The sequence below is a fragment of the Mixophyes fleayi genome, chromosome 10 (assembly GCF_038048845.1).
Source record: "Mixophyes fleayi isolate aMixFle1 chromosome 10, aMixFle1.hap1, whole genome shotgun sequence".
Classification (NCBI taxonomy): Eukaryota; Metazoa; Chordata; class Amphibia; order Anura; family Limnodynastidae; genus Mixophyes; species Mixophyes fleayi.
Window position 1 is genome coordinate 34,347,545 of NC_134411.1, and position 12,645 is coordinate 34,360,189.

The window sequence follows — 12,645 nt, forward strand, 5'->3', positions numbered from 1 at the left end:
GCCTTTGTTTATTTTAAAATGTTCCTAATAGGCTGCTGAGTCCCCCCCAGCCCCCTCTGCATTGCAGCATTTTATTACATGAGCTCCTATATTTCTGGCAGCTGTAGACACAGACCGAGCACAAACATAACATCCTCTAGGACCCAGCAGCCTGCAGCAGCGAGCGCTGTAGCCACGCCCCCCTCTGACGACAACGTTCTTACACTCAGGGTGTGGTCCTTTCCTTAGTACGCCAGCGCGAGCACCCAAACACACAAGGAGGATTGACAGCCGGCGGGTCCAATCAGAGCGCTCCGCTGTCACACACGCTCGGTCTTCCAATCGCCTGGCTGGGTGGGCGGCTCCCGCACGTTGTTGTGGGCGGGGGCTGAGGGGCGGGGCCTAAACGTGTGTAAGAAAAACATCGATTGTCCGCGGCCGCCGGGCAGAGCCGAGAGGAGCCGGGAGCGCTGCTCTGTGTCCCAGGGGGATCATGTGCAATGTGCAGCGGGCAGAGGGGGCCCCCAGGCCGGGCCCTCCGGTCTGTAGGAACCTCTTCGGGCCGGTGGATCACGCGGAGCTGAGCCGGGAGCTGCGCTGCAGGCTGCGGGAGATGCAGGAGGAGAGCAGCCGCAGGTGGGACTTCGACTTCCAGAGAGGGGTCCCCCTACCCAGCAGCCGCTACGTCTGGGAGGAGAGCGGTGTGGAGACTGTACCGGCCTTCTACAGGACCCCCCAATGTGTGCACCCCAAGCTGAGCCCCCCAGAGCTCCCCCAGGGTGCGCTGACTGCCAGCACCGGGGCTAAGAGGTCCCAGACTGCACTGACTGCCAGCACCGGGGCTAAGAGGTCCCAGGGTGCAGCCCAGATCACAGGTAGGGTCCTGTCCTCCCCCTGTAGTTCTACTGTTACATTGTATCCTGGCTAGTTGCGGTGTGCCCTGGCTAGTTGCGGTGTGCCCTGGCTAGTTGCGGTGTGCCCTGGCTAGTTGCGGTGTGCCCTGGCTAGTTGCGGTGTGCCCTGATTGGCCAACCAGATTGCACCGAGTACGGTCTCACTCTCTGATCGCTTCTTCCTTTGTTACAAATCTCCCTGTCACTCTGATACGTTGCTGTTGTCACACTGATTTGTTGTGTTGCTGTTAGTCACTATGTTGCTACACCAGTCTAGTCACCCGGATTGCACTCTCTGGCTGCTTATTGCATCACCTGGTTTCTTAGGACCAGCCCTCAAGAAAAAAACAACCTGTTTTCAGAGACCAGAATATACATTTTTAGATAATTATATATTTTTCTGCTATATTGTGTTATAAATCCTTAAGAGTATTACCCCCCCCCCCCCCCCTTCACATCTAGTCCAGGCAGCAGGTGAGGGGTTAATGACAGGATCTAATCAGCATTGGTTGTAAATGCAATAAACAATATATTTTAGTTTCAAACCATGAACCCCAGCTAGGGAAGCTGCTGTGTGTTACATTTTGTATCCTGGCTGCAGTGGTTTCAGATCTATTACTTGTCCTCTGACTCTCAGCCCCCCTTCCTCAGGCTGCCTTTTCTCTAGTACAATAGAAACGCTGGCACAGCAGTTTGTGCTGCTGATCTCAGCTGAGCCAGGCAGCATTTCAATGCTGTGAGAGGAGCTGTCAAGTCAGGAGGGAAGATTTAGTGGGGCTGGAGCACAAAAAAAAAAAATCACATTTAATTAACTTTCTTTTTTTTTGGTACCTGCAGGCGAAATGTTTTATTAGAACATCAGCAAATGCATTAAAGCTCCCTTATATAATTCCTCCATCTCAGCTGGCCTGCATTTTTTAAGCATGTTTGGTACATTAATCCTTTTAATTTTAATTTTTTGGTAATTTGTTTGCTAAGTTTGGAAGGGAAGGTGAATACAGTAACTTAAGAGGTCTCCTAATCTCTGCTTAAATCATATCATTCATAACAGTGAAATCCTGCTTCAACTGACACCTACAGGTTATAAAAGATTAAGCAAAAATAATTGTAACCATTTGACTCGATAGTATTTGAAAACACTGCAACAATGTTATTACATGTGGTTTATTTTGGTTGTTTCTTGTTTGTTTTTTTGGGGGGTTTTTTTTCTCATCACTCTGCTATTTGTACAGTTTCCCTGTGTTTTGTGGTTTGTGTGTGGCCTTTTTTTTGGGGTTTTTTCCCCTTTGGAGGGTGGGTTGTTGCACTCTTTAGGCAATAAAAGAAAAAAAATATCTGCATTACATACGCACATACTAGTATAACAAAAAAAAAACACTAAAGACAAAAGGCTCCCAGACAAAGGAAAAAACCCTAGGATGTATTTACTTTAATGCAGTGTCTACCATCATATTATATATATATATATATATATATATATATATATATATATGCGTCACTAGTTCCGCAGCACTGTACAGAGAACTCTCTCGCATCAGTCCCTGCCCCATTGGAGCTTAGTCTAAGTTCCCTAACATACATACACACACACACAGACAGACAAAGAGAGACTAGGGTCAATTTAATAGCAGCCAATTAACCTACTAGTATGTTTTTTGGAGTGTGGGAGGAAACCAGAGCACCCAGAGGAAACCCACGCAAACACAGGGAGAACATACAAACTCCGCACAGATAAGGCTATGGTTGTGAATCGAGCTCATGACCCCAGTGCTGAGAGGCAGAAGTGCTAACCACTAATAAATGTCTTTTCATGAATAAAACACGCAAAATTAATTTTAAAAAGCAAAACAAAAATGTTGATGTGTGTGAGGGTATGTGCTCACAGTCATCTGAGATGCATCACGTAGGTGCATGACTGGAGCGGATGGATATCTCCATTACCCACAATCCCCCACTCTTATTCCAGACTGACTTTATAGCTGAGCGGTAGTTGCAGTAATGCCTATACCTCATTGTGCTTATATTTTAATTTGTACACATATTTTCCTGCAGTGATGGTCCTGAATGATTAGAGGTATAACTTCAGCACTTCCTATAATATATTAAAATGCATCTACATCTCCAATGCTATTGTTCCCAAATGGGGTTTTTGCATTCTCAGTTGCCTTTCATTTTTTGGTTGTCTACATGTCCTCTTGCAAATTGTATTAGCCGTGTATTTATATAATTATATCAGTCTGCAGAGTTGTGTTTTATATTGGCATGTGTTGTGTGCTTTTTGTTTATTTTTGCTTGTTTAATTTAGTACCAAGTTATTACAGTCAGCTTTTGATTGAACACACGAGCGTGACTTGTGCATGTTTGTACATCAACAATTTAACAGCAAAAATTATTTTTTTTGTGCAGACTTTTTCCCAGTGCGAAAAAAGACAAAAGTGGCCAAAGCACTTTGTGACAAGTTCCGCTCCACGTCTCCCATCCCCACAGAGCACACGCCGCACAAGATGTGTCGGTGATCAAGGTACGGATACGGAGATCTAACCCGACTCCACAGAAGTTTTGCTGCATTGTTATTGCATCGCTGTGTTTTCGTTTTGTTTTACCCTATTTGGTTATTTGTTCCATTTGTATCTACAAAAAAAAATGTGGACTTATTGACTATGAACAAAGGAGGCATCTTTTTTTATTTTACTGGCTGTACAAATAGTAATGTCACTGTAACTAACTTTGCAATTCACTGGGGATCGGTACCCCATGAATGTCTCATGTTAGTCAGGCAGTGCCTCCGTGATGTCTTAGATTCCTAGCAAATCGTACTTGACTATTTTTTGGACGTCCCATTTAGGATCTTCCAAGGTACAAGTGCTGATTTGCAGCATCACAGCTGCTCAGTGCAAAAGTGCAATTGTCGTCATGGCGGGACCCGGGAAGACTCGCTGAGATTTGGAAGTATCACCAGCATATTTTACTATTGCACTCTTATCACTATAGGGGTGCACACCCCTTCCCCTATCCCTGTTGACAACCATACATCATCCAAATTGCCCCCATAATTATCAGGTCTGAACAGAGAAATCTGAAATCTTCCCGTGTCTATCCTATATTGCCCACACTTCTGCCCATATATCGCAGGTAGGTCTCCTTTAGTAGCTGTATATTGCAGACTAATTCACACCTACTTGTTGAGCACTTGGAGGTCTAGATTGGGCACTAATAGCGGAGGTGATGGCAAATGCACTGTCCATCTCCACTGTTACCGTACAGGTAACCCTGCCATCATTTGTTCCATAATTCCCACTCCCGCCCCCTCAAATTCCCAGGATAAAAGGTTCATCCGACTCCTTTATTTTATTTGGTACCCAATGGGAATTTTGGGATGGATTTTCTGGCAAGAGAAAGTTACGTATAAGTCCGAGTTTTTCATTTATTTTGTCATTTCAGAGTAATAGATTAAGGTTAATATATGCAGATCAGGCCTATGGGAAGCATGCAGTAATTAATTGTAATAGTGCAGTAATGATCAACTAATCTACACTTTTGGAAGATGCTGTTATAGACTGGTAGCAATATATATGTTTAGCTGTGTGCGATACTGACATTTACTACTTTGTCAATACACTTTGGGGGGCATTTATGACAATTGGGTTGTTACCAATTTCAACTGATCAAATTCTATCAATTTTCTAAAGCAGTTTGATTGGTTGTGTTATGGCTAATCCCATCTTTCTTTGCATCCGTTTTTTTTTTTGTTTGTTTTTATAAATGTCCCTCAATATCTCTGTAATTGAAGGTAGCTTTTTTTGTTTGTTCTATGATCAAGGTACAAACAACTCTCATGAAACCTGCAGGTAAACTTGTCAAGCTGCGGGTTTGAAAATGGAAGATGTTGCCTATAGCAACCAATCAGATTCTAGTTATTTAGTACATTCTATACTGACAGCTAGAACTTGATTGGTTGCTATAGGCAACATCTCCACTTTTTCAAACCCCAAGTTTGATAAATTTACTACCTGAATTTTATCATATTTTAACTTCAGTATCTTCTGTCATAACTCGCTCCTGAAACATTTTGAAATCTCCAATCTTCTGAACACATCATTTGGGGTGGACAACCTACCCACCGTTGGAGACTTGGGGGTGTGATGAGCTCTTAGAAATGATGCTTTGGTCCCCTCACGCAGTGCGAGGAACATCACAAGGATTTCACATTTTCCATTGTAGCAGAGCTCCGTTGATGCCCTATGATCTCAACGTTTCCAACCCTGACCAATAATTTCCTTTTCTCTTGATCTCTGCAGATTTGCACTTCCGGAGCTGCCCAAACAAGGACACTGGGACAAGCCAAATATTTCCACTGAGCCGTGAAAATAAAAACTTTTATTTTATTTTGTTTATTCTGCGGACAAAATGAGAGGAGTAAAAAAACGTGGACCGTGTATAAGAAGTGGCCAGTGGGCAGTTTGTGGCGCCAAGCTTGCGGTTAATTGAAGTGTTTTTGTTTGCTTTTTTTTAATGATCGTTTTCTGTATCCCCATTTAATATGTGTATTGTGTTCAGAGGTGTGCATGAATACACGTTAGTGTGGGTTTTTCTGTTTGTTTAATTTTTTTATGTTTGAAAAGTTTACTAACTTATATTATCTATTTATATAAGTGTGAATGAGCCTGTTTATATTTCTCCTACACAGGAAAGGCACTATATTTACCTATTGGCAAAGTTTGACTTTATTTTATGAAAACATTGAACTTTCTTTTATCTGCAAAACTGTTGTGCATTTTTTTTTTTTTTTTGCTATGTTTAGTCTCCGTGAAACTCTGTTTATAGCAAACTTCTTTACATTTGCTAAGCATTAATCATGCTATAAACTTAAAATTTGCACCCGTACTATAAATCAAAAACCATTTGTAGTATATGCTAATGACTTGGGTAGTAGATAGGTTCTGAGCCTACTGGCCTCTCTCCAGACAACAAGTGAGAGATCGTTACAATACTTTTTTGCTGTCGAAGAAAAGAATGTTGTTACCAAATTTAAATCTATTGTCTGGTTTATATTATGTTAATTTGTTAGTGAAGGATAAATATTTTCACCATCACTTTTACGTTCATGTCTCCAAAATATCACATTTTTCTCTTAAACCTGTCAAGATGAAAGGTCACGGGATCACTAAGGCTGGGAACGGCCGTATAGCATTCAGAACTCAAGAGGAGGCAATGGGCTGTACCAATTGGTGGATGGTTTGGAAGTAAGCGAACTATACACATAATGGACAAATGATCACTGAGCTGGGTATTTGGAGTGAACCAATGAGGCTCAATGTTTTTCTGATAAATGACGTTACTGCCGATTTCAACCAATTGACCAGCGAAGTACCCTACAAATGGTCCAGCTTTTCAGCAATTCAAGGGGCTGCTCTTATTGACTGGGCCTTTGTTTAAGTTAAACAAGGGTGTGATTTGTAAGATCAGACATGGCTGACACACTTGCAGAATTAAAGCGTACTCATTACCCACACACAAGGGAGACAGACATTTTTATAGTTAAATCAATCATCATTCTTAAGAATGGGCCCAAATCCATCTGCCGCCATTTGTGTGTAGGTATTGGGTACACCTTAAGCAATTGTTCACTAATCGGGTATAAGAGATGTTTGCATTATCTTTATATACAGTTTCCTATCGCTGTCTGTGTTGACCAGTAACAAATTTATCCATAGGTTGAGGTGGGAAGAGTGACACCTGTAGGTCATATCAAGGGACTGCAGATAAGTGAGCATCTTTTTGAATATATGGCAGTACCCTTGTTTGAGTCATCAGGAATGCAAATAGCTGATTGGTTGCGATGGACATTTGCTCTAACTCAGCCATATGATTAAGCAAGTCTTTATGTGCAGGGGGGATGGAATAAAATAATGATTAAAAAGGACAAAGGACCTATTCAATGCTAATGCATGATGTCATTATAGTTTGCTGAATCTGCAGGAACCGTGCGGGCTACACTGCGGGCTGTGTCATCAGCAAAGTCCCCACACAAAAGAGCTTTTCTTCCGCACATGTCAACATTTCAATAATATGTATATTTCATGTTTTTACAATTGTTCATGCCGGGTTATCGCTGCCTCAACATCCTACAAGTTAGAATAAATCTGAGCAGTTACAATGTCTGGTGTTTTCGACTTTCTGATTTCTGACGCATCTTTTTCACAGTCCATATATTGTTAGTTTACTGGCATGTGTGCGCCCCCCTGAAATTTTTCCTGAATGCATAGGATTATGTTTCTGTCTTCCTTTGGGTCTTGTTTTTCCATGCCTTGTATACTCTTGCAAACCGTTGCATTTTATTTTTCCGTGGGATCCGACATAGATATCATCATCACCATTTATTTATATAGCGCCACTGATTCTGCAGCGCTGTACAGAGAACTCACTCACTCACGTCAGTCCCTGCCCCATTGGAGCTTACGGTCTAAATTCCCTAATATATATACAGACAGAGACACTGGTCAATTTTGTGAGCCGCCAATTTACCTACCAGTATGTTTTTGGAGTGTGGGAGGAAACTCACGCAAACACGGGGAGATCATACAAACTCCACACAGATAAGGCCATGGTCGGGAATTGAACTCATGACTCCAGTGCTGTAAAGCAGAAGTGCTGACCACTAAGCTAATTGCCTGGAATGAAGGCAGAAATATACAGCAAATTGTTTAGAAAAAAAGTTGCAAGATGTCAAATACCAAACAAACTAAAGTGTTCAGAAGGTTGTTGGACCTTTACAGTTTAAATTATGGCTGTCACATGGGGCTAGTACGGTCATTTTCAGCTGTACCAGGATTGGTGAGAATGCAGCCAATCACTTCACTGGAAACCAGTGACAGACTGTCTTTGAGATCATGTCACTGGTTTTATGGCCAATTGAAAGGCTGAATTCTTGTTATTATTAGCTCATAAAAAAACTAAAGTTTATTGAATGCAAGTAACATGCCTTATGGATTAAAAAAAAAAAAATCACCCAAGCGTGGAAATGGCTGGATCAAGTGCACCATCAGGGTGGTAGTACGATAATAATAGACATAATTACGGGCACTGTCCCACTGAATTTTCTCCACCCCAACATCAAGGAATGGCTTCCTGTAAGATGTTGTTCGTGATCAAAGTCTTATTTATGGCCTGTAATCACAGTGGCTATGGGCACCCAATAAAATGAAGCACAAAACATCAGGGATGTACCTGGCGCAGAGGAGAAAGGTGGTGTTATCCGCAGCAATCATCACCATTTATTTATATATAGCACCACTAATACCACAGCGCTGTACAGAGAACTCATTCACATCAGTCCCTGCCCCATTGGAGCTTACAGTCTAAATTCCCTAATATAGAGACACACACACACACGTGTGTCAATAGCAGCCAATTAACCTACCAGTATGTTTTTGGAGTGTGGGAGGAAACCGGAGCACCCGGAGGAAACCCAAGCAAACACAGGGAGAACATACAGAGAGAGACTCAAATGTCTGTATTTTTATTAAAAAAAAAGATGGGGACGGGGGTGATTTTTAAATAAGTACTGCAGACTTCATGTGATGCAACCCTCTTAATAGAGAAGCCAAGGTTAATAATAGATGATAATATTTTGCTGGGGTGGAGGTAATAAAGTTATTTTCAATTATAATTAAACTATATTCAATTTAAAAAATACTCTCTTTGTGGGATATAAACTTTCACATAAACACAATGCAACTTACAGCAGCAATCTCTGGATGCTGATAACAGAACAGCGCTGAGAAAAATGATTTATTAAATGAAAGGAGTACAACTGGATATAATCTACCACATAAGTGTAGATATAAGTTATATATTATATCTACCACTATGTTTATATTATGTATAAAAAAAAAAATCTTTAAAAAAAAAAAAGTTTGTTATCTTATAATAGTAACTGTTATCGCTCCCCCTCCCGATTCTGAATGATTGCAATAGATAACATTTTTAATGCTGAGTTGAAAAATAAGTCATAATGTTGAGGGTATGATTTTCCCTCAGTGTGTTCTTCCGCTGCACCATTGTGGTTTTTAGGTATCGCTCGCAAGCCTGTTATGAGGTATTTTTAGCTTAATACTCTTGTGGCATGCAAAGTCGTAACCACAGCCGGGACTGTCCGACATGCGCTTTCATAATATCTGAACAATACAGAGAAAATGACAGTGTTTTGGAAACAGGAGCGCAGAATATCACCCGTTACAGTGTACGTGTCACCAGCTCACAGGGGCGGCGGCCATTTTGTTTACTGAACCAATACATAAGGCTGCGGCCTGTGAGTTTACTAGGAACCAGTGACATCACAGTGGCTCATGACTTGATGACACTACAGGTTCCTAGTGAATTGATTGGCTTAATTCTCGTGGATATTATTTCAGACCATATAATAGCTAGTTTGTCACCTTTACCATGTCCCCAAAAATTATTTTCACAGAGAATATTATACGTTATCATGGGAAAAGGGCTATTTTGCTCCAATTGTGCTTTTAAAATATAGGGAGCTATGTATGGTATGCTCATTAATCATTTTATTTTCCTTTGCACACAAAATTTGAATGGCCATTTGCCCACACGTACTTGAGAGGTCAAGCGTCAATGTTCTGATATATCACTGCCCATATGGTCCTCAGCAGCCGCTCTATGCCATACATAACGTCTGTGGCACTTCTGTGTTAACGCCTCACTCCCGCCTTCCTGTACACACCTAAAGTCAGGTCGCTTTTGCTAGTATATGTTATAAAAGGCAAAAATCTTACAGCACTCAACCCAGTTAAAATACATGAACATAGTACATCATATTAATGTCTCTTTAACAGACATTTGTGTTATTATCACCGAAATAAATACTTTCCAGAGATACATTTTTCTTTTCTATATATAGCATACTTGCCAACTCTCCCGGAAGTCCGGGAGACTCCCGAAATTCAGCGAATCACGTCATTTTGGCCCCGCCCCCTGTGGGAAAACGTCATTTTACTCGTGGGGGTGGGGCCTTAATGTCGCAATTCAAGGTGCCCCGCCCCCTCACACCCTCTAGTCATGCCTATCTCCCGGACGTCGCCTATGCACACCTGCATTACAGCCAATCACATTCCCTTTTTTTTTGGGGGGGGGGGGGGGGAGCTTCACCCACTCCCATGCAAGCTCCTCACCTTCAAGGTCCAAAAATTAATGACTGCCCTGCCCATAACAGGTTGATATATACACAGCAAGACCTGTATATTCTTTGCATGGACTCTTGCATGTGATAGCTAGGTATGGCTGTCTATGCGACATATATTCTTCTTTAGTTCCCTGTGGTTTGGCAGTGCTGCTCCAGGTAACTTTCCAGAAGTTCCAGCTCAACGGATATCAATAGGTTGTTTGGGGGTTTTTATGGTTTTGAGATTTTTTTTGTGGCCATTTTAAGTAACTGGAGTAAATTTCTATGTCTAACTGATGTTAATCTGCCTGGAAGTCTGGAACTGGCTCCTAGGCCTGGAGCACCGGCTATCCCTAGTTTCCTGGAGCAGAGTCTGACTTCAGAGCTGCTGTAAAACAGTTACAATTAGTCCCCCTGTTGTTTACTTTCGGTTATAGGTGTCTGACAGCTGTCAGGGAGGAACAATCAGCAGCTGATAGCAGTGAAAGAAAGAGACCAATCTACACCAGCTGAAACAGAGCTCTATTGGAGATCAATGTGTCCTTTATTACACATACAAACTCCTCACGGATAAGTATATATGTTCTCCCCATGTTTGCATGAGTTTCCTCCGGGTGCTCTGGTTTCCTCCCACACTCAAAAAACATACTGGTAGGTTAATTGGCTGCTATCAAATTGACCTTAGTCTCTCTCTCTGTGTGTGTGTGTATATTAGGGAATTTAGACTGTAAGCTCCAATGGGGCAGGGACTGATGTGAGTGAGTTCTCTGTACAGCGCTGCGGAATCAGTGGCGCTATATAAATATCTGATAATAATATATTGTGCCATTTGTTCATTGGTTGCTTTTTTTTTGTGGGTCAGCATCAGACTGTGTTGGATAACAGAAGACCAGACTTTTATTTTCTACTATTTGGGGGAGGCTGTATTTTGTGTAACTAAAGTAGGCTTTTTTTTTTTTTGCGACTGCAGGTCCCCCACATGTTTCTTCATCACCCCCACAGACAACAGGGCCGTGATGGGCATCTGCGGCCCTCCAAGCTTCCCAAGGGCCACAGTGAGGAAGGAGGTGGAGCACTCTCTCCTCCCCCGTTACCCAGCGTGACCTCCCTGCGTCAATGCAGAGAATAAGATCGGCAGCAGATGGCTGGGGGGGGGGCGCGGTTGTCTGTTGCCCACCACTACTATAGTGTCTGGAAGAGGTTCTCTACATTACAGTGCATCAGTAAGATTACAAATATAACACTATAAATAGTCTGGGGGGGACGACGACAACCAGGCAGCATTGCATAGGACAGAGTAAACCTGTGGCTCTTCTGTCATTGTGGGACTACAAGTCCCAAGATGCTGGAGGGGGCAGGGAGAGGGGGTCCTGCTTACCAGGGTTATCACAGAGCCAGTAGAGACCTACAAAACATTCAGGAATTAGGGGGCAGCTTGTAGTGACCTCATCACACCTACATTCCATATTGATGCTATGGGTGGGGTCGGTTCCAAACCTACTTTGTTTATGGTGCCTGATGCACAATACCGAGAGCTGAGCCAGGTCTGCTATAAATTAGTGTAAATGACAGCAGGTGTTTTGCATGTGACTCATTCACCCTAAATCAATTGGAAACAGATCTTTGAAAGCAGAACGATGCTGTCTGTGTATTGTGCTGGTGCTGTATCCACACCAGTGTGATGGCAAATATACCCTGAAAGATTGTTTCAACCTGTAGAGATATTTCTGTTCTATAATTTATTTTCTAGGAGATTTTTATAAATATATCACTGTCTACACTGTAGTCTTATTGGCAAATGACACCTATTCAGAAGACAGCTACAGGGTTCTAACAATGTAACACTTCTGAAAGATACACTCTGTAAGGTGCTGTCAGTCATGTTAAAGTTGAATCAATATTCATGAAAAAAGCTGCCTGTGTCCCTAGACCAGTAACCTGAACCATTTCTATGTAATTACATTAAACTGCAGAGAAATGTACAGGTGAGAGGGGATAGCTCTTAAAATACGTTGGAGATTTGCAACAGGGATCTGACTGTATGGGGCATATTCAATTGTTCCCGTTTTCCACCGCGGATAAAGTATTACCGTTATTACGGTAATACAAAGCCGGATTTCAACTCGCAGTTCCCTGAGCCGCGAGCTGAAATCCAGCGCGAAAGGTACCATAATAACAGTATTTACGCGCACTATTACCGTAATGACGGTAATAGTGCGCGCGCCGCATTACTTTAGGCAGTAATGCCAACAATTGAATATGCCCCAATGTATAATATACACAAGCATAACTTCCCACCTTGCCTCTCTTCAGTCAGGTCAGAGGGCGTGGCCATGTCACAGTGGGGGCGTGGTCACGCTTCAATGGTGATGTAGCCACACCTCCTGTGGGCATGTCTGCCTATACTCTCCTCCCCTCCAAACAACCATTCATTGCCATGCTCACAAGTGGGCGGAGCAAACGACATCCGCTCACCGCTGTGAACATGAGATACCCACCCAACTTGGGGAATGCCCGTTCCCCAACTTGGGGAACGGGCTGGATAATGGGCGGGACAAAGCTGTCTCATGACGGAAGGCAGAGTGTATAAACTCC

General features: G+C 42.5%; 1 protein-coding gene across 1 annotated transcript; it reads left to right on the forward strand.

The window, feature by feature from the left end:
- The first annotated feature begins 364 nt into the window (after positions 1 to 364).
- Positions 365 to 7,033, forward strand: CDKN1C (cyclin dependent kinase inhibitor 1C). Its single transcript, XM_075188378.1, has 3 exons — positions 365 to 854; positions 3,279 to 3,393; positions 5,171 to 7,033. The coding sequence occupies exons 1-2, from the start codon at positions 473 to 475 to the stop codon at positions 3,386 to 3,388; spliced, it is 492 nt and encodes a 163-aa protein (XP_075044479.1). The 5' UTR covers positions 365 to 472; the 3' UTR covers positions 3,389 to 3,393; positions 5,171 to 7,033.
- The last annotated feature ends 5,612 nt before the right edge of the window (positions 7,034 to 12,645 follow it).

What these genes read in the sequence shown, in the direction of transcription:
- CDKN1C (XM_075188378.1), top strand. Translation starts at nt 473, where the DNA reads ATGTGCAATGTGCAGCGGGCAGAGGGGGCCCCCAGGCCGGGCCCTCCG. An exon ending in GGGTGCAGCCCAGATCACAG is followed by an intron (nt 855 to 3,278) that starts GTAGGGTCCTGT and finishes TTTTTTGTGCAG; the next exon opens with ACTTTTTCCCAGTGCGAAAA.